This window comes from Canis lupus, chromosome 33 (assembly GCF_003254725.2).
Source record: "Canis lupus dingo isolate Sandy chromosome 33, ASM325472v2, whole genome shotgun sequence".
Taxonomy (NCBI): Eukaryota; Metazoa; Chordata; class Mammalia; order Carnivora; family Canidae; genus Canis; species Canis lupus.
In genome coordinates this window covers 30062277-30084379 of record NC_064275.1, presented here as the reverse complement: position 1 = coordinate 30084379, position 22103 = coordinate 30062277, and the positions used below count along the sequence as shown (strand labels likewise).

Below are 22103 nucleotides of genomic sequence, written 5' to 3'. Positions count from 1 at the left end.
AAGCTTTAAGAAATTTTAATGCATAGGAAGCCACAAAAACAAAATTATATTGAGCTATGTATGACTTACCGGATTTACCTTCTGGGCTCAAGGCGGTACAAAACCTGAAAGTATTTATTACCTACTGATTCAAGTAAAGTTACTCGTTAAGGGCATTACGCTTCACCTTGGAGCCTGTTCATAAATATGTGAAACCTGCTGTACATCTGGGTCTCCAAAACATGAGTATCACCTGAGAAGCTATTTAAAAAAAAAAAAAAATACACACAAACACCCAGGTCCTACTTTAGATCTACCGAAGCAGTGCCCAGGCACCTAGAGTTCTGTATTAATTCCACCCCCTCAAATGATTCCGATGCCCAGCCAGGTTTTGGAACCACTAGATTAGAAGGCCCTCGAGTTCCCTTTAGTATCCATGAGTTAAAACTCCCAATTGATAATTCTGTATCAAAGGAACTGGAGAGGGCAGCCTGGGTGGCGCAGCGGTTTAGCGCCGCCTTCAGCCCAGGTCGTGATCCTGGAGACCCAGGATCGAGTCCCACGGCGGCTCCCTGCATGGAGCCTGCTACTCCCTCTGCCTATGTCTTTGCCTCCCTCTCTCAATCCTCTCTGTGTGTTCTCATGAATAAATAAATAAATAAAATCTAAAAAAACAAAAAAACAAAGGAACTGGAGATTGTACTTGGCTAGGATGCGAAACAGCCATCATCATCATGTTCCACTGAGGAAAGGAAAGCATCCTTGGTTTGGCTGACCAAGCATTTGTGAGAACAGGTACTACTCACTCAGATTACTTGACTGCATAACCCCCCCCCATCTCCCCCAACACCCCACTAACTAGGGTCTATTAAACTTCAGAGCGCGGTACGGTTTACTCTCTCCAATGTAGAGAAAGGCAACTCCACAGGTTAACTCAGAACTGTGATGTCCAGCCACCCGGAGTCAAGCTCTTGTATTGACTCTCTGCGCACTTTCAACGAACATGAAGTGTTCATTGAACACCGTTAGAAGCAGAGGGCAGGGGTTCTATAAATATATGCAGGGGATCCCTGGGTGTGGCTCAGCGGTTTGGCGCCTGCCTTAGGCCCAGGGCCTGATTCTGGGGTCCTGGGATCGAGTCCCACATCGGGCTCCCTGCATGGAGCCTGCCTCTCTCTCTGTGTCTATCACGAATAAATAAAATCTTTAAATATATATGTGTATATATATGTGTGTGTGTGTGCGCGCGCGCGCGCAAAGAAGCAAAGAAGCCCTTCTAAAGTGGGCCAAGGGGCAAATGAGGCCCCTCCAGCTTTATTTATTTATTTTTCTTTCTAGATGTGGCCCACTGGGCAAAATGATCTCGGGGAAGAAGCAAAACTGATTCAGGTTATTGCTCAGATACCAATAATGTTTTATCAATCAGCACGAGACAGGGGGGGCGGCTAGCAGACCCTGACCTCTCCCTAACGCCGCGCAACCCAAAGCGGGCCCTGCAGTTAGGCTCCAACCACACTCCTCCTTGCCGAGCTTGGTTATTCTCAGTTAAAGACGTAATTAGGGACCTACCATCAGGTGTCCAGGATGTTCTTAAATCCAAAACCTTTAGTGGCGGACGTTCTGCTTTCTTCACTCCCCTTCGTTCTCCCAACTGAAAGGGGCACGAAAAAGCCCCGCTTTACGAGCGGCTAAAAAGGTGGACGGCTCTCGCTCGCGAGGAAAGCCGCTGCGGGCGGGCGGCTAGGATCTCAGCTCCGCTCCGGAGCCTCCGGCGCGGAACCGCATCGCCCCTCCCGTCCGAGGCCTCCCCCGGCGCGGCGGTCCGGCGGAACCGGCTGGCGCGGCCTCGGCGAGACGCAGGCAGAGACCTGCTAGGAGACGAGCCCCCGTTACGGGCGCCGCAGCCGTGCGCCGCGACAGGCCCCAGGAGCGGGGCCCAAGAGGCCGAGGGCAGGAAGGAAGCGCCACGTTCCGAGCGGACCAGCCCCGGCTTCCAGAGCGGCGGGCGCACCTCCGCAGCCTCCGGAAGGGCGGCCAGCTCAGGCCGCAGAGGGAGCGGGAGGACGGCGGGGCCCCGGGCCGAGCGCCCCGCCCGCCCCCGGGAGAGCGCCGCGGGCTCGGGCGTGGGGGGGGGCAGCGCTCGAGGCCTCCAGGCCCGGCTGCTGAGCTGGCGCGCAGGGCGCGGGAACGGCCAGCCCGCCGGGTCCCGACCCGACACCCGGACCCCTGCTCACCTGGGTCCCCGGCTGCCGGCACCTGCCGCACCGCGGGTCCAGACACTGCGGCAGCTCAGCCCGCGGCCCCGCCTCCGCCCGTTCTGGGGAGCCCCGTCAGCGAGGAGGCGCCCGGCCTGCTCCCAGCGGCCACGGCCAGCGAGCCTCCGCGGGGCCGCGACGCCGGCGCCCACTGATCGCGTCACCGCGCCCCGGGCCCTTCCGCCTCGGCCCAGCCCGAGCGGAAGAGCGAGCCTGCGCCGGCGCCGGGGCGTGGCTCCGCCCCCTCCGCCCGCTTCCGCCCCCGCCCCCGCCCCCGCCCCCGCCCGGAGCGTGGAGGCGGTGGGAGCAGAGCCCTCGGCCTCGCGGAGGCTGACAGGACGCGTAGGAGGCCGGGCCGCCGCCCTCTCAGTCTTAAACCCGGAAGGCCGGCGCCGCCCCGAGGCGCTTCCCCCGAGGGCGCAGCCCGCTCTCCCCGGCGGCCCGAGAACTCGCCTCGTGAGACGGGAAGGGGCCTCAGCCTGGCGTGCGGAAGCGGCCGCCCCTCGCGCGGCGTCTCTGAGCGCGGCCGTGAGGCGCCCCTTGTGTCGCGAGGCCTCGGTCCGTGGGCGGGCGGAGCGCGGCGCTGTGGGACCGCGGCTGGACGGAAGCAGCGCCTCCCGGAAGAGGACGCATCCGGTGGGGACGGCCGGGCCGTGAGTGCGGCGGCGCGTGCACCTCGCGCCCCGGGGGGCGGCCCCGGCCCTGGTCTCGTCACGTAGACTTTTTAAAAAGTATATTTTATCGATTCATGAGAGACACACAGAGAGGCGGAGCAGCAGCCTCCACGCAGGGAGCCCGACGCGGGGCTCGATCCCGGGACCCGGGGTCACGCCCTGGGCCGCAGGCGGCGCTAACCGCTGAGCCCCCCGGGCCTCTCGCGTCGACTGTACTTTCGGCTTCATCCTCTCGCCCCTTCCTCCGGGATTCCAGCCACACGTGTGACACCCCTTGACCTTGTTCTTCGTGTGTTTTGATATTTTGTACCGTCTTTGTCTCTTATTCACTGGATGCTTCATTCAGTTCGATGGTTTTCTCTTGGCCTGTCTCTGAACGTCCTGATTGCTCGCTTCCGGGGTCCTCCGCCATCTGTCAGATGTATACACGGAGTTCTTAATTTTTAACTCTGTATGTTCAGGTTTTTTATTTTTAAATAAATTTTATTTTTTTTAGTGAATTTCATTTTTTTGTTAAAGATTTTATTTATTCATGAGAGACACAGGGACCCCGAGAGAGGCAGAGGGCACAGGCCGAGGGAGAAGCAGGCTCCACGCAGGGAGCCCGACGAGCCCGCCGCGGGACTCGATCCCAGGACCCGGGGTCACGCCCTGTGCCGAAGGCAGGGATCCCCTTAAATAAATCTTAGATTCCAGTTACCTGTTGAAAGTCCCCATCTGTTCATTTTGTTAATCAATCTTGTTTTCTTTTGTTTCATCACACCTTCACACACACACACACCCCATCCTTGTTTGCTAGGACATGTGGTCATCTGTTGGTCTGGGTCAGTGGTTCATTAATCTCTCTTGATTATCTGCCACATTTTCCTGCCACTTCACCTGTTCGGTAAGGTTTTCTTAGGAGCGGGACACCGTGAGTGAAAGAATTGCAACATTATCCTCCGCCAGTGGGGATTCCCCCTCTTCTGTTAGGTTGTCGCAGGGGCTGATCACTACAGGTCAAGCAGGGATTGACCTCAGTCTTGGCAAGCTTGCCTTCTTTATTTCTTTTTAATGTATGATAGTTCATCACAGATGAGAGGCAGAGGGAGAAGCAGGCTCCATGCAACGGGAGCCCGACGTGGGATTCGATCCCGGGTCTCCAGGATCGCGCTCTGGGCCAAAGGCAGGCGCTAAACCGCTGCGCCACTCAGGGATCCCGCAAGCTTGCGCTTCTTAGACTCGTTCTTCTTGTTCTTCCCTCGGGGACAGCCCAAGCTTTTGGTTTAAAAATCTGCCTCCTGAGCCCTGAGAGACTACAGTGCTTCCAGTTCATTCCTCTGGGGCTTTGGGCCTCTCTTAAGCTTAACTAATTCTGCTTCAAAATAGGAGTCCTGTCGGGGCACCTGGGTGGCTCAGTCAGTCAAGCAACCGACTCTTGATTTCGGCTCAAGTCAGGATCTCAGGGTTAGGGAATGAAGCTCCCTGCTGGACTGGAGCCTGCTTAAGACCCCCCCACCCCCACTCATGCGTGCATGCTCGCTCACGCACTCTCTCTCAATAAATCTTGTGAAAAAGATAAATGTCTTTATGGTTTCTGAAGGTTTGTTTTATTTGAGAGAGGGAGAAGCCGACTCGCTGCTGAGCGGAGAGCCTGATGAGGGGCTCTATCCCAGGACCCTGAGTTCATGACCTGAGCTGAAGGCAGAGCTTAGCTGATGGAGCCACCCAGGCACCCCAAGAGATGAGAAATGTCTTGAGGCAGAGATTAGCCATGCGATTGAGGGCCATGTCCCTCTAATGGGGTATAATTTCCTAAGCACTGTGACTTTTTTAAAATTGTGGCCCAGGAGCACCTGGGTAGCCCAGTCGGTGGGCATCCGATTCTTGGTTTCAGCTTTAGTCATGATCTCCGGCTGGTGGGATCAGGCTCTGTGTTGGGCTCCATCCTCAGCATGGAGTCAGCTTGGGATTCTCTCCCTCTCCTCCCCCGCTACCTCTCTCCAGACTTGTGCTCCTCTAAATAAATAAATAAATAAATAAGTAAGTAAGTAAGTAAATAAATAAATAAATAAATAAATAAAGTTTTGGCTCAGTTCCATAGCTTCCAAGCAGGTCTCAAACTCAGAAAATACCCCACATGGAAAACCAGCCATGCACTGGAGATCATCTGCTTTCCAGTCAGGCCCAGTAGCCGATTAAAAGTTCCTCAGGGGGGATCCTTGGGTGGCACAGTGGTTTAGCGCCTGCCTTTGGCCTGGGGCACGATCCTGGAGACCCAGGATCGAATCCCACGTCGGGCTCCCGGTGCATGGAGCCTGCTTCTCCCTCTGCCTATGTCTCTGCCTCTCTCTCCCTCTCTGTGTGACTATCATAAATTAAAAAAAAAAAAAAAGTTCCTCTGGGTTTTCTTTGCCTGCATAGACTCCCTCCAACTAGGTTGAGACAGATTCCCAGCCTGCCTGGACCTAAAATTAGCAAATGTTTCCAGAAAAATAAAACAACCAACTAGTGATTTTTTTAAATTTTTTATTTATTTATGATAGTCACACAGAGAGAGAGAGGCAGACACAGGCAGAGGGAGAAGCAGGCTCCATGCACCGGGAGCCCGACGTGGGATTTGATCCCGGGTCTCCAGGATCATGCCCCGGGCCAAAGGCAGGTGCTAAACCACTGAGCCACCCAGGGATCCCCCAACTAGTGATTATTAATCCACTTTAGAAGGGCTTTCCCCTCTCTGGAATTTCGTTTACCTAAAATTCAATAAACAAGTCCTCACTTCACAGCTCTCTAATATATTTTAACCTATGATATTTTTAACTCCTGCATTTTTTAGGTTGTTGGAGCAGGAACGTTGTCTTCCTACTACATCCTATTCAGAAGTAAAAGTCCCTTGTAAAACTCCATTATATCATGTCTATAATGCCCAAGGGTATAAATGATACCTTCTGTTTATAACCATAGTTCTCAGATTTCTTTAAGACTTAGACATTTATTTAAATTCATTCCTCACTATAAAAGCTTTTCTCCATAATTTTACTATCCATGGTTTCGTTGACTTAAATTTGTCCTCTAGATTTTTTTAGAGGGTCTAAAAATTTTTTTAATTTAAATTCAATTTAGTTAACATATACTGTATTATTAGTTTCAGGGGTAGAATTTAGTGATTCATCAGTTGTGTATAATGCCCAATACATCAAGTGCCCTCCTTAATGCCCATCACCCAATTATCCCTTCCACCCACCCACTTCCCCTCCAGCAAACCTGTTTGTTTCCTATAGTTAGGAGTCTCTTATGGTTTGCCTCCCTGTTTTCATCTTATTTCATTTTTTCCTTCCCTTCCCCTATATTCATCTGTTTTGTTTCTTAAATTCCACATATGAGGGGATCCCTGGGTGGCTCAGCGGTTTAGCTCCTGCCTTTGGCCCAGGGCGCGATCCTAGAGACCTGGGATCGAATCCCACGTCGGGCTCCCGGTGCATGGAGCCTGCTTCTCCCTCCTTCTGTGTCTCTGCCTCTCTCTCTCTCTCTCTCTCGCTCTCTCTCTCGCTCTCTGACTGTCATAAATAAATAAAAAAATTTTTAAAGTTAAAGTTTAAAAAAAATAAATCTTAAAAAAAATTCCACATATGAGTGAAATCATATGGTATTTGTCTTTCTCTGACAGGATTCTTTTAAATAAATAATCATGAGGGGATCCCTGGCTGGCTCAGTGGTTTAGCGCCTGCTTTCAGCCCAGGGCATGATCCTGGAGTCCCGGGATTCAGTCCCACATCCGGCTCCCTGCATGGAGCCTGCTTCTCCCTCTGCCTGTGTCTCTGCCTCTCTATGTGTGTCTGTCATGAATAAATAATTTTTCTTAAATATAAAAAATAAATAACCATTATTGGTGTACCTGGGTGGCTCTGTTGATTAGGCATCTGACTTCGGCTCAGATCATGATCTCAGGGTCCTGGGTTGGAGCCCTGGGTTGGGCTCCTTGCTTAGCAGGAAGTCGGCTTCAACCTCTCTCTGTGCCCTCCCCACTACTTGTGCTCTCTCTCTCTCTCTGATAAATAAATCATTTAAACAAAAAATAAGAAAACATTTTATTGTTTTATGTCTTACATGTCTGTCTATTATCCGCTTGTAATAAATATTTGAATATGGTGTAATGGTGGGGTTCATCTTCATCCTTTCACATGTGGGTACTCCATTGTTTCAGTGCCATATGTTGAAAAGACTATTCTTTCTCTTACTGAATTGTCTTGGCACCTTTGTCAAAAATCAATTGAGCACAAATGTGAAGATTGATTTATGGCCTATATTTTATCCTATTGATCTTATGTCTATTTTTACGCCATTACCACACTTCATTGATTTCTGTTCCTTTTTGTATATTGTTCTTGCATCCTGAAACTTTGCTGAACTCTTTTATTCTAATATTTTTCTATTTGTGTGAATTCCTTAGGATTTTCTTTCCTTTTTCAGATTTTATTTATTCATGAGAGACACAGAGAGAGAGGCAGAGACACAGGCAGAGGGAAAAGCAGGCTACCTGCGTGGAGCCTGATGCAGAACTCGATCCCAAGACCTTGGGATCATGACCTGAGCCGAAGGCAGACACTCAACCACTGAGCCACCCAGGTGCCCCTCCTTAGGACTTTCTTCTTATAAGATCATATTATCTGAGAATGGATATAATTTTACTTTCTTCGATAGATGCATTCTGGGATAACTTGGGGGCTCAGTGATTGAGCATCTGCCTTTGGCTCAGGTCATGATCCTGGAATCCTGGGATGAAGTCCCGCATTGGGCTCCTTACAGGGAGCCTGCTTCTTACTCTTCCTATGTCTCTGCCTCTCTCTCAGTGTCTCTCATGAATAAATAAATAAAATCTTTTTAAAAAAATAGATGCATTCTATTTCTTTTTCTTGCATAATAACCCTGGCTAGAATATCTAGTACAAAGTTGAATGGAAGTGGCAAGAATGGACATCTTTGCCTTGGAAAACTTTCAGTGTTTCACCATTAAGTATTGATGTAAGTTGTGGGTTATGTAAATGGTTTTATCAGGTTGAGGAAGTTCCTTTTTCTGTTCCTAGTTTTTTTAGTGTTTTTGTCATGAAGGAATGTTGAATTTTGTCAAACACTTTTTCTGCATCTACTGCAATGATCATCTGGTTTTGTTACTTTGTTCTATTAATATTTACAGACTTGATTTTTATGTTAGACCAACCTGATGTCTTTCTAGGAATTTACCTATTTCACCTAGGTTATCCAATTTGTTGGCATACAATTGTTCATGATATTCCCTTATAATTCTTTTTATTTCTGTAAGGACAGTAGTAGTGTCCCTTCTTTAATTTCTGATTCTATTAATTTGATCTTTTTATTTGTTACTCTACAATAAGATTTGTTTAAATGATTTATTTATCAGAGAGAGAGAGAGCACAAGTAGTGGGGAGGGCACAGAGAGAGGTTGAAGCCGACTTCCTGCTGAGCAGGGAGCCCAACCCAGGGCTCCAACCCAGGACCCTGAGATCATGGGGGGCTCAGCGGTTGCGCATCTGCCTTTGGCTCAGAGCGTGATCCTGGAGTCCTGGGATCGAGTCCTGCATCGGGCTCCCTGCATGGAAACTGCTTCTCCCTCTGCCAGTGTCTCTGCCTCTCTCTCTGTGTGTCTCTCATGAGTAGATAAAATCTTTAAAACCCAAAAAACAGAAGTCGAGAACCTACTTAATCACAAAATATCCTCGTTATGGAAGACCATGGTACTCTGTAATCTGAGCAAGGTCAGTCTTCAAAACTGCCTTTTCCTCTATCTTCCCCTACCCACTAATCCATCCTAATCCAATGCTAACTAGGGTATATTGCAACAGACCCTCAACACATTTAGAGCTACATTATTGAAAATCCTTTTAACTAGAAATAGATTTTTAATATTTATTTATTCATGAGAGACACACAGAGAGGCAGAGACACAGGCAGAGGGAGAAGCAGACTTCCTGCGGGGAGCCTGATGTGGGACTCGATCCCAGGACCCCAGGATCATGACCTGAGCCAAAGGTAGAAGTTCAACCATTGAGTCACTCAGGTGTCTCTGAACTAGAAATATTAAAGCTTTCACTAAATCATCTTGAAAGGCAGAGGGTAGGAGTAAATTACAACATCCTTTCATTTCTACTGGACTCTTCTTTTTCTCTTCCTTTCAGCAATAGCCCGAAATCTCAATTAGAATAGGCTGAAATTGGGCAGCCCGGCTAGCTCAGCAGTTTAGCGCCTGCTTTCGGCCCAGGGTGTGATCCCAGAAACCTAGGATCGAGTCCCACATCAGGCTCCCTGCATAGGAGCCTGCTTCTTCTCCCTCTGCCTCTCTCTCTCTCTGTCTCTCATAAATAAAAATCTGAAAAAAAAAAAAAAAGGCTGAAATTTACAACCTTACAAAGTTGAAAAAACTGTTGACATCAAGCCAAGACCCTACCTACCTACTTTGTCAAGTTTGAGAAGACAAAATTTGTCAATGCCCTATCATCTCTTTCAAGAATATTGCTCAATGTTCATCTTCTAATTTACACGCAGTACTGTCAAGGTCCTCCTTATCTTGATGACCTTCATACTCCAAAATTCCTTTCATCCATTCTCTGAGAGATTAATGAAGGCTCAACTAGGATTTAGGTTAATGGATTAATGAAAAGTGGAGAGGGGGAACCCCTGGGTGCCTCAGCAGTTGAACCTCTGCCTTTGGCCCAAGGCGTGATCCTGGAGTCCTGGGATCCAGTCTCGCATCGGGCTCCCTGCATGGAACCTGCTTCTCCCTCTGCCTGTGTCTCTGCCTCTCTCTGTGTCTCTCATGAATAAATAAATAAAATCTTTAAAAAAAAAAGTGGAGAGGGGAGGTGTCTAAATCCTTTAGGAGATATTTGCAACAAAGAGAAGCTCATAATCCAAATATCTTTTTAAATATTTATTTTAGAGAGAGAGTGTGTGAAATGGGAAGGAGGGGCAGGGGTAGATGGAGAGGAAGAGTCTTAAGCAGACACTGTACTGAACAGGGAGCCCAAGGTGGGGCTCAATTTTAGGATCCAGAGATCACGACCTGGCCAGAAACCAAGAGTGGGAGGCTTACAGACTGTACTGGGACATAATTTCAACACTCATACACCAGAGGAAAATACCTGAAGTTATTTTTTTATCATTAATCATTACTTCATCTCTTTTTAGCAAAAGACCTCAGAGCCTCCAATAACAAGTGAGAAGAGGCTTCCAGAGTTTAATCAAGTTTCTTGACTGGTGGGATGTTTAGCAGCCAACAAGGTGTGGCTCCGTGGAAATCAGTTTCCCCAAAGAACTGGGGCTGGCAAATGGGTGGGTACATTCCTTTTTTTTTTTTTTTAATTTTTATTTATGATAGTCACACACACACACACACACACAGAGAGAAAGAGACAGGCAGAGACACAGGCAGAGGGAGAAGCAGGCTCCATGCACCGGGAGCCCGACGTGGGACTCGATCCCGGGTCTCCAGGATCGCGCCCTGGGCCAAAGGCAGGCACCAAACCGCTGCACCACCCAGCATCCCCGGGTGGGTACATTCCTTTGGCTGAATGGCACATAGAAACCAAAACTACTGTCCAAAGGGGTCAGAGTAGTATACAAGCCATGACTTGGCTTCTAGGAAGTGTCATCTTATACCAAAATTCAGGGGAATATACAGTTCTAACTTTGAATCAATGTTTGATTAATTTGGGTTAAAATGAATCAAATTGTTTCACACTTTTTTCTTTTCAATGTGCACAGTTGAAACTATCTCATCTATAAAGCAATTCCCAATCCCAATTTAAAATCTTTCAATAAAATCTTCACATTCCCTTTATAAAGTTTTTTTTGGGGGGGTATTGCTTATTTCTAGGTACTTTATATCTTTGATCTATTATAAACGGTAGATTTTTAAGATAACTTCAAGAGCTTCTTTCATATAGTATATTCAATGATAAAAATAGAATCCTACTAAAAGCTTACCAAATCTTTATCATATTTTAGACCTTAACCGAAAATAAATGTCATAGCATTTATTATTTTTTTTTTTTTAGGAAATTTTATTCATTTGATAGAAAGGGAGGGAAGGCGCACGCAGAAGCAGGCAGAGCAGCAGGCAGAGGGAGAAGCAGCTGAGCAGGGAGTGGAACGTAGAACTTGATCCCAGGACCCTGGATCATGACCTGAGCTGAAGGCAGATGCTTAACTGACTGTGCCGCCCAGAAGCCCATGATCATAGCTATGACCCTCCCTCAGCCCTCCCCCCCAAGCTCTGTAATAAATAAAATCTTAAAAAAAAAAAAAAAAAGCTAGGAATGAAAGTTCTCTATTCTGCAGGAAGACATCTGAGAAGGGTAGAACCTTAGGAATTCTGAAAACCCCCCAGGAAGCACAGTAAGCACCAGCCGAGGGAGTCGTCTTTCTTGATGTTCTTGAGAACTGCCTGGACATTCCGTGTCAGTGGTCATGTTGGTAAGAGTAGTTTCAGTGATGTGCTGAGGGCAGATGCAATATGATAATGAAGAGAAAAACAGTCGCAAAGATAAAAAACTACAACATTCCAGCAGTGGAGCAGAAGAAAGTGTTGGAACGATAGATAAAGGAGTTGAGGGTCATCAGAGTTTAGAGAAAAAAGAAAAAAGATCTAGGACCAAAATGAATAATTGGTGAATGACACCAAAAGCCCAGCTAAGAATTGAGAAAAATCAATGTGTACCTGAGTATGTGTTGGGTGCAGTGCCAGACAGTGCGACACTGGCGGTGTTAGAGACAGCGTTAATCTGCAAGTATGTACCCGACGTGTAAAAAGTCTAAGTGAAAGACGAAATCAAAAGCAAAAAAGAACCCAGAAAAAACACACAATCCAGAGATAATATGGCGTGAATGTTTTGTGCCCATCCCACCCCCCACCCCCCAATTAGTATGTCGAAATCCTAACTCCCACTGTATTGGTATTTTCAAGACGGAGGCTTTGGGAGGTAATTAGGGTTAAACATTGTGAGGGTGGGGCCTCAGACGTGATTAGTGTCCTTCTAGAAAGAGACACCTGGGACGCCTGGGGGGCTCAGCGGTTGAACGGCTGCCTTCAGTTCAGGTTGTGATCCTGGGATCCTGGGATCGAGTCCTGCATCGGGCTCCCTGCGTGGAGCCTGCTTCTCCCTCTTCCTGTGTCTCTGCCTCTCTCTCTCTCTGTGTCTCTCATGAATAAATAAAATCTTCACAAAAAAATAAAAGAGACACCAGAAATTGCTCTCTCCTCATGTGCACAAAGGGTTCTGTGAAAACAGCAAGATGATGGCTGCTTATACGCCAAGGCCGCAGAATGAAATCCACTTTGACTAACAACTCAATTTTAAACTTCGGAGCCTCCAGAACTGTGAAAAATAAATTTTTGTTGTTTAAATCGTTCAGACTACTGTATTTTGTTATAGCCCGGACCAAGAAAAAACTCACAATTAATACTTCAGGAAAGATATTAACTTTATTTATTTTTCTTAAAGGTTTTATTTATTCATGAGAGACACAGAGAGAGGCAGAGACACAGGCAGAGGGAGAAGCAGGCTCCATGCCGGGAGCCCGACGTGGGACTTGATCCCAGGACCCAGGGGTCACGCCCTGGGCCAAAGGCAGGCGCTCAACCACTGAGCCACCCAGGAGTCCCAAAGATATTAAATCTGTGAAACAAGGGCAGAAGAGTATAAAAATGAAGATCAGAAAACAAGAATAAGCTTTTGGAGATTAAAAATCTGGTAGTTGAAGGATGCCTAGTGGTGCTTATGGTTGTGTCTGACTCTTGGTTTCAGCTCAGGTCATGATCCTTGGTTTCAACTCAGGTCCTGACACTGAGCCCCTCATCAGGCTCTGCATTTAGCATGGAGTCGGCCTGAGATTCTCTCCTTGCCCTCTGCCCCTCCCACTCCTGCTCTCTCAAATAAATACATAAATATATATATTTTTTAAAGATCTTATTTATTTTTTCATGAGAGACACAGAGAGGGGGAGAGAGGCAGAGACACAGGCAGAGGGAGAAGCAGGCTCCATGCAGGGAGCCTGATGTGGGACTCGATCTCGGGTCTCCAGGATCAGGCCCTGGGCTGAAGGCGGCGCTAAACCGCTGAGCCACCCGGGCTGCCCCAATAAATAAATCTTTAAAAAAATCTGATAGTGGGCATATGTTCGAAAAACGGTCAGAGATCAAATCAAGGCAATTCTCCCAGAAAGTTAAAAACAAAAGGCAAAGAGGGGCATCTGGTCAGCTCAGATGGTTTGGTGTCAGACTCTTGATTTCGGCTTGGGTCACGGTCTTGGGGTTGTGGTTCTGTGCTGGGTGTGGAGCCTGCTTAAGATACTGCCCTCCTTCCCTTTCTCTCTCTCTAAAAACAAAACAAAACAACAAAAAGGCAAAGAGATAAAAAAGCAGAAGAGAAAGGTAAGAAAAATAATGATTAATGCTGGAATTCTAGAAAGAAATAATGGGGGGGAAAGTGGCAATTTTTAAGAAAATGCAAGAATTTCCCAGAACCAAAGAAAAAGGAGTCTGTTACCAAGATGGCTTGCCATATATGCCCAAAGTTAATGAAAACATACACACCCTCACCAAGGCACTTACTGATAAAATTCCAGAAGCTGAAAAATGGCTACATATAAACATCAGAAATGGCAGTTCTAAGAAAATGAAGTAGTGACTTTAAAATCCTCAAGATGATTTCCAACCTAATATCCTGTATTAGTAATTAAATGTGAGCGTTTTCAGACACGCAAGTTCTTAAAAACCTTACCTCTGTGTACTCTCTCAGGAAGTTAGTGGAAGAGGTACTTCTTGGAGATGAGGAAGTCAAGCAAGAAGATATGGTGTCCAAGAAACGAAGGATCTAACTCAGAAGAAGAATGAGGTTGACTTTCGGATGCCAGAGGGGCCTGCAGAGCCACAGTCGACAACTGCAGCCCCAGTCAAGTTCCAGGAAAGAAAAAGGAACTGTCATTGTCTGAGACATTTAATTGTACAGAACACAGTCTCCAGAGGGCTTCTGCAATTTTGTGGCGAGTCGGGGATAACTCAGTTAGTGGGGACATAGGAAACTGCCAGAGGAATCAATATGACAAGAAAACTCACAATCGGAGAAGCAGAGTTGTACAAGAAATACGTAATGTAGTAGGCTACTTAGTGAACATTTGCACAGTCCTAAGAGCTGACTACTGGGGCGCTTGGGTGGCTCAGACAAGCCTCTGCCTCGTTTCAGCTCTGGTCACGATCTCAGGGTGGTGGGATCAAATCCAGCGCCCCCGCCGAGGGTTTTGGTCTCAGCACGAGTCTACTTGACTCTCTTTCTCTCCCCCTCTAACCGCCCCCTCCCACCTCTCTCTCTAAAATAAATAAGTCTTAAAAAGAAATAAAAACTGCTACTTGAATGAAAGATTGCTACCGCTTATTCTTTTTAAAGTAGACTCCACGCCCAGTGCAAAGCCCAGGGCAGAGCTGAGATCGAGACCCAAGCGGAGATCAAGAGTCAGGCACTCAACAGAGCCACCCAGGTGCTTCCAAAAATCGTTGCTTCACTTAATGGGAGACCAGACAGAATGAAATGGGGAAATGGGATGCTAGGACAGCATGCAAATTCCCAATGGCCGTAACAAGAAATTACTGAAGTGAAAGATCGAAATGTCAAGAAATACTTAAGTATAGAATTTAGAAATTTGAAGATTAATGCTGCTAAGAACAGCCCAGAGTTAAAAGGAGCATCCTCTGTGGAGTTGGACTTGGCAGTGGGAAGTTTAAAACTGGGGACTGACACTGTTAAACTACTTGAAGATTATTTGAATTTTTAGTCTATGTACATTGCCTTGTTAAAAACTAAAATAACTAGGCCTAAAAAGACATTTCCCTTCATTGTTCTCCTTTTTAGAAAGATAAAACTTAAGTGACTGAGCATAGAAAATAACTCCCTAAAAAAAAAAAAAAGAAAAAAAAAAAAAAAGCCACAGGGACCTCTGGGTGGCTCAGCAGTTGAGCGTCTGCCTTCAGCCCCAAAGTGTGATCCTGGAGTTCTGGGATCGAGTCCTGCATTGGGCTCTGTGTGGAGCCTGCTTTTCCCTCTGCCTCTTTGTCTCTCATGAATAAATAAAAAATCATTTTTTAAAAAAAGAGCCACAAATACCAAAGTATTAAAGTAGTAGTAAAGCATGAAGCTCCTAAAAATATCCCAGAAGACTCTAAATATTTGAAGACAACCCCCCCCAAAACCTCCTACTAATAGTGCTTTTCAAGTCATTAAAGCCTTTCAGTGGTTTAGCGCCACCTTTGGCCCAGGGTGCGATCCTGGGGTCCTGGGATCAAGTCCCCATCGGGCTTCCTGCAGGGAGCCTGATTCTCCCTCTGCCTGTGTCTCTGCCTCTCTTTGCAGGTCTCTCATGAATAAATAAAATCTTAAAAAAAAAAAAAAAAGTTCTGAACTTTTCTTGGGCAAATGTTTTAGAGGTTTGCTGTAATTAAAAATATACAAATGTCAGAATAGCACAAACAACTTTATAGTTTAATATACTTCAAGTAGTCATTACATATATTCCACTCCTTGCTAAAAAATATGTAATTTTAGGTTTTGCTTTAAAATTTTATCTATTCATGAGAGACACACACACACACAGAGGCAGAGACCCAGGCAGAGGGAGAAGAGGGCTCCATGCAGGGAGCCCAACGTGGGACTCGATTCTGGGACCTCGGGGTCACACCCTGGGCTGCAGGCAGCACTAAACCGCTGAGCCACCAGGGCTGCCTTAAAACTAATTTTAGTTTTTGATAGTAAACTCTTATTGCAGCTGTTCTCCACGTTAGGGTATCCAACATTCCATATGAAATGCATATAATGGGGCGCCTGGGTGGTGCAGTTGGTTAAATGTAGGACTCTTGGTTTTGGCTCAGGTCATGCTCTCAGGGTTGTGAGATGGAGCTCCACATCGGGCTCCGTGCTGGGCATGGAGCCTGCTGTGGATTCCTGCTTTCCCTCTGGGCCGTCCCCTGCTTGTGTGCTCACTCTAAAATAAATAAATCTTTTTTTTTTTAATTTTATTTATTTATTCATGAGAGACACAGAGAGAGGCAGAGACACAGGCAGAAGGAGAAGCAGGCTCCATGCAGGGAGCCCAACTCGGGACTCGATTCTGGGACCCCATTCTGGGACCCCAGTATCACACCCTGGGCTGAAGGCAGGTGCTAAACCGCTGAGCCACCCAGGGATCCCCTAAAATAAATAAATCTTAAAAAAAAAAAAAAAGGGATCCCTGGGTGGCGCAGCGGTTTGGCGCCTGCCTTTGGCCCAGGGCGCAATCCTGGAGACCCGGGATCGAATCCCACGTCGGGCTCCCAGTGCATGGAGCCTGCTTCTCCCTCTGCCTGTGTCTCTGCCTCTCTCTCTCTCTGTGATTGTCATAAATAAAAAAAAAAAAAAAAGAAATGCAAATAATGACATGATGCATTAAAGTGCTTACACTTTTAAAGATCTCTTGGTGTATTTAACACAGAAATGCTGGTAAGATTCTTATCTCAGTGAGGTAAGCATTAGAATTTCAGGCCAAGTTATTGGAGGTATGCAAACAGATCAGAAGTGTTTCCCTGGGTCTGACAGTCAAAACATTTGTAAGAAATGTACCCTAAACCTGACTTAGAAGAGGGAAGGCTCATGCTTACTAGTCATACATTTCTGGAAACTTCTAATTCGGAGCTCTGAAATACATTCAAAATGGTGCCATATTTAACAAATGTTCATCCTTAAAAATACTAGAATGCTTTTTAAGATCCTATAATATTTATTCTTTTTAAAAAATATTCTGATCTAAAGAAAGAACTGAAGTTTAGGAAAAGGAAAAATGAACATTAAAAAAAGTTTATTTCTAGCCCTGAAAGAACAAAATTATTGAACAAAGTCATCAAATACAGCAGTTAATGTCAATGTAACAATTAAATAATTGAATGGGATTAAATTAAAAGTCAATATAAAATTTGAAGACAAAACAGAAAAGACAAACTACTTTCACTTAATTCCACTTCTATCTATCAAAATAAGGGGGACAAAAAAGTAACACATTCCTACCAAAGATGTCCAATTCCAAATATAATTCTTTGCTTTTCTTAATACAGAATGAAAATTTGACAGAATTATACATTTCTTTCTCCCTTTCATTTGGCAACATTCTAGAATGTGAGTGAAAAGGACTTCAGCTCTCTCAAGGCCCGGCCAGTGCTTGATTCCCCCTTGTAATTCCCACAATACCTACCACAGTGTCTTTGCCAAAGTGGTCAATAAATGTGCTGAGTGATTAGAAAAATGTATGTGTATTCTTTCCCCCTTTTTTATACACACACATATACACACACTGTGGAAAAACGATTTTAATTGTTTTCCTCATCTACTGTGGAAGCAATGGAAATAAGGAAGACAATCTTCATTTTATGTAACTACGAAATTCTACTATACAAAACCCAAAAGGAGTATGAATCTGGATTTTTAGCTATAATTCTACAATGATTTTTTTGACATTTCACTAGATATGGATCTCATTATATTTAAAATTTTTAGATTAAAACACTGATGCAAATTCTTTAAGCACCCATTTTTTTCTAACTATACCTACAGCCCAATTAGATTTAAAATTGTTCTGGCTAGAATACAGTATATATAAACAGACATGTATTTATGTGAACCCTATAAAGAAATACTCATAGGTAGTTTTAAATTGCTTATTAAAGGCACAGGTTCATTTAGGACTGGTGGTATCTAGATACACTTTAAGCAGCGTAATATTTATGTGTGGAAGGGAAGAGAATTTTACTATGTGCCAGGCACTCAACACATGAAGACAGAGTTGTGTTAGCTTTTGTTTCTTACACTATCACAACTACTCACTTATTTACTATTCTCAGGTAGGACAAAATACTCAATAATTTCATGGTTTCCCAGTTTTAACTGTCCGTAAAAGCAGCAAAAGGAACAAGAGGAAAAGGAAACTTTAAGACCACCAGAGAGTCTGAAATATAATAAATAAGTACTACAGTAATATTATTCTAATAACACAAGAGGACTAAGGTAACTTTTAGATTTAAATGGAAATTTTCATTCTAAAGTGATGACAAAAAGGGTGAATACAAAAGGTAGTTATTAAAAAACATGAATCTTGATTCAGATATAATTTTTCTTTCAACAAGATCTGAACATTTTAATTTAAAATTAACTAATAAATCACAATTCCATATTGCTTTTAGGATTTTGTTTAAAAATGACACATTTCAGAATTAACCAAAGTATACTTCTATTACAAGTTAGTTTATCCAAGTAAGTAAAGAATAAACCACAGTGTAGCTCCCTTAACCTAGGAGTCAGGTTTTAATGACAAAGTCCGTTGCCAGCAATGGACGTGCAGGTAACTCTCAAAGAAGTTTTAAATACAAATCCCAAACTGCTTCTATAAACTGAAAAGACCTTTGTTGAGTCACAGGCATAAAAGTGGGGCATTGGCACTGTATTCAATGAATATGGTCTTTATGACATATGTATGGAAGGGCCTTCTAGAGTGGTCATGATGATCACAGTCTTAACATCTAGTTGTTTTCTATTTCATTGGTAGCATCTTCTTTATCATAATCCATCCAAACTATTTACACAGAATGTTCAAATCTGAAACTCAAGATGCACTGTAGATTTTCATCAGAAATAAACCAGCTTGTTTCTGTAATTTAGTAATACCTGTAGGTGGTTAATATAATCCAGAGAAAAATGAAATCAAGAATAGAACTGGAAACAGAGATCATTAAGTGCTCTAGATACAAGTTTCACTAATTATTTTTCTCAGTTTTGTGAAAACCTTCTTGCATTATCAATTAAAAACATGAAAATGATAGGAAAACTCTATTAGTTCCTCTAAACTAGTCCAATATATCAAAATTATTTTTATTCATGATCTGTACTACTGTAGGATGGCCAGTAGGTATGAAGTTAAATAGGAGTGGTGGTGGGAAACAAAATCCCTAAACCAAATCAATTTTTTTTCTTTTATGTGGCTTGTGGCATGTCAAAAGGGATGACACTACTTCCACAAGCAAAATAATAAAAAAATAAGGGAGACAAGAGAACAGAAGGGGGGTTCGGAGAAGAGAGGGCACTCTCATAATTAATGCTACAGGTCACAGACCTTCTTCAAATTTTTAAAATAAGAAAAAAGTATTCCTATCAATAAGCACATTTCATTTTTCTTCTCCAGTATTTTTTTTTACATGATTCTATTTTTGAAAAACAAACAAAACTAATGTAACTCAACATCTCAAATCATGAATTTACCAAGTACTTTGTCACTTAAGTTTTCAGAGAGTAAAATATTGGTAATGGGTTGGAAACAATGTTTATAACAAATCTCTACAGTTTACTGGTCAGAAGCTGCATCTCTATGTAACCATCATTTCTCTTTCAAGAAAATAATCTAATTATTTAAGAGCTCACCAAAGTTCTAGTCTCTCACTTTGTTTCTGCTAGCTCCAAGTATTTTTCTCCTTTAAATGAAAAAAAAAATTAACTTCTAAATTCTGAAAATTCAATGGTTATTATATTATTTACCGAAGGGGGAGGGGTAGAGTAAGGTGAGGGAAGGTTAATTAAAAAACAAACTAAGTAAAATTACAACATATACAGAAACTTATTTCCAAAATGAAGGTAAAAGAAGGAGGGGCAAAGTAGCAGTACCAACCAGTCACAAAGCCCAAGTTGGAACAAGAAAGAACTAATCACTTTGGTTCCTGAAGCCCAATCTGAAGAGGATAGAGTCAGAAAAGAAACAAAATTGTAAGGATGTATAACCAAGGGATTCTTTTTCTGTCTCAATGATTTAGTTATAAATATAGATTATTAGTCTCTCTATACATGTAATAAATGCCAAACAACTCACTACTGTGAAATTTCTAAAATTGACTCTTTCACATTTGTTAAAAAAGGTAAAAATCACATATTTTTCTTCCCTTCCTTCAGTTCAAATTATGAACTGAAATACTACATGTAATAATAGCTGGTCCTAACTTCTATACAAAGCTGAGTTTGAGCTCCTCTGCCAATATAAGGAGCTACAAAATTTTTATTACATTTGCCTTGATTAGGCTCAAGAAGAATCTTTCACTTAGCAACTCAAAAGGAGCAAGGCAAGGAAAAAGAAGGCTATGAAGAAGAGAGAAAAGACGACCAGCAGATGAAACAAATAATCTGAAAAACTCGAATCTGCCATTCAAGTATTGAAAATACTCTCCAAAAGGGACAATGAATGGGATTTATTACGATGAAGTCAGCAAAATAAAATGCAAATCTCAAGCATGATAAATGGCCCTGATGGGCTATCTGCTGAAAGAAGTAAGGCTATTGATTCAGTCCACAATTCCTTTTGGACCCTATAAAGAAGGGAGTCAATAGAGAGTTGTCATTCTGTTTTGCAATTTTCTCTTGGTTGTCTTCAGGAAGTAGTAGCTTGCTTTTCCCTCCATGTTATGCAGACCATTTCTTTAAACCCCAAAAGAGTAATAATTTTCATATATTAAAAGATTTCTTTTAGAAAATGGAAGAAAGAATATGAGGCCATGGCAATGATGCTAACGGTTACTCTTCATTGCTTCTTTAGCTGCCATGATCAGTGGTGTCAAGCTGGACAAAGGTTTGGCCAGTTTCAGGAAGGGATGCTGCCAGAGAGAGGGGAAAATATGTATCAATGTCACCAGTTCAGAAGCTAAATACTTCCTTTCAGTTAAGTCCCAAAGACTATTTTATGGATTATAATTTAACAAATACATATTTCAGTATGTGTGTAAATTCAACATAATCAATATATCACTTTTACAGTTGAAAGCAGTCCTTTTAGTTCATCTAAGAATATTATAAAATCTCACCTAAATTGCAGACATACCCACGCCAGCAAATGAACTTGTCTGAGAACTGACAATACGCATAAGCCTCATATACTTGATTTTAGTATTATAGCTACTTTACTCCCAGCAGATAAAATCCTAAACTCTAGCAACTGCGATGCTGCTAGTGATAAATGAAGAGTGAAATGTTATTAACCCAATGTAAACTTTTTGTTGGTTACTCAAAGAATCAACTTTATCCAAAAATAGTACTATTTCTAAATTCACCTGTAATAATTCTTTGGCCGAACCCCTTTTCTCCACATCCATCTCCAAACAACGGTTTAAGAAATCCCGAAATATTGGGGAAAGCTTCTCTGGATTCTGAAGTTCTGGAGTTCCATTAGTTGCTATCAGGTACAAGGCCTAAAAACAGAAGAGTATCTTTGTCATACTTAAGGTAGCACAACAAAATGAGACAGCACTTTATAAACTTTATGGATGTTTCACTTCTTTTTTTTTTTAAACATTTTTTTTTAAAAAGTAATCTCTACATTTAACATGGCGCTAGAACTCACATCCCTAAGATCAAGATTTGCATACTCCACTGCCTGAGCCAGCCAGGTGCCCCTGGATCTTTTACTTCTTTAAAGACAATCACCAGAAAAAATAAATTGAGGTTTAGTATTATTTCTGCCCATTTGTATCAGGTATTTTCCCTTTACTTTTAGATGTTAAATTCCCCTAATTTCTTTTTCAGATATTAGCCTCACCTTTCAGGGAGGGCTTATAAATATAATACATATATAAGGGTATAAAGAAAAATAAGCACAATCCCACTCTCGACCTATAGAATCCATTTACCTTTCTCAAGTTTTCCCAAGTCACATCAGATTTCAAAACAATGGGATTTGTTGGAAACTTTTATTTCGGGCAGCCCACGTGTCTCAGCGGTTTAGCGCCTTCAGCCCAGGGCCTGATCCTGGAGACCTAGGATCGAGTCCCACGTCAGGCTCCCTGCATGGGGCCTGCTTCTCCCTCTGCCTGTGTCTCTGCCTCTCTCTCTCTGTCTCTCATGAATAAATAAATAAATAAAATCTTAAAAAAAAAAAAAAGAAACTTTTATTTCCCCCCAAGTTTTTGTTTACATTCTAGTTAGTTAACATATACTGTAATATTGGTTTCAGGAGTAGGATTTCGTGATTCAGAACCCCCTCCCCCTGGCCTTTTTGTAAACTAACTATATCTATACAGCTATAGGTGAAACAGGCAGCATGAGGATTTTCAGGCCAGTGAAAACACTGTCATAATGGACATATGTTATTCATTATAC

The 22103-nt window shown here is 43.5% G+C and overlaps 2 protein-coding genes and 1 long non-coding RNA gene across 18 annotated transcripts in view; 1 reads left to right on the top strand and 2 right to left on the bottom strand.

Moving 5' to 3' along the window:
• SENP5 (SUMO specific peptidase 5) overlaps positions 1-2841 on the bottom strand; it is a 59195-nt gene extending 56354 nt beyond the window's left edge. For 4 of the 13 annotated variants that reach the window (XR_007408050.1, XM_049105575.1, XM_049105579.1 and 1 more), the window contains exon 1: positions 2214-2409. The gene's annotated coding sequence lies outside the window, so the exon portion shown is untranslated. Of the gene's footprint in view, positions 1-1548; positions 1988-2213; positions 2410-2687 lie in introns of those variants that run through there. The other 9 variants (XM_049105574.1, XM_049105573.1, XM_049105577.1 and 6 more) reach the window with 5 other exon arrangements.
• Positions 2842-5536: 2695 nt separating this feature from the next.
• LOC112676530 (uncharacterized) lies at positions 5537-15346 on the top strand. The gene is made up of 2 exons (XR_004811566.2): positions 5537-10233; positions 13701-15346. It is a non-coding gene; the product is annotated as an uncharacterized LOC112676530 (long non-coding RNA).
• A 1419-nt stretch (positions 15347-16765) lies between these two features.
• The window catches only part of PAK2 (p21 (RAC1) activated kinase 2), an 89672-nt gene continuing 84334 nt past the window's right edge, over positions 16766-22103 (bottom strand). For 3 of the 4 annotated variants that reach the window (XM_025473919.3, XM_049105569.1, XM_025473929.3), the window contains exons 14-15: positions 21059-21196; positions 16766-20605 (exon numbers count right to left, since the gene is read on the bottom strand). In XM_025473919.3, the coding sequence (XP_025329704.1) occupies positions 20519-20605; positions 21059-21196 (225 nt within the window). In that variant the 3' untranslated portion in view covers positions 16766-20518. The remainder of the gene's footprint in view (positions 20606-21058; positions 21197-22103) is intronic. The other variant, XR_007408049.1, reaches the window with a different exon arrangement.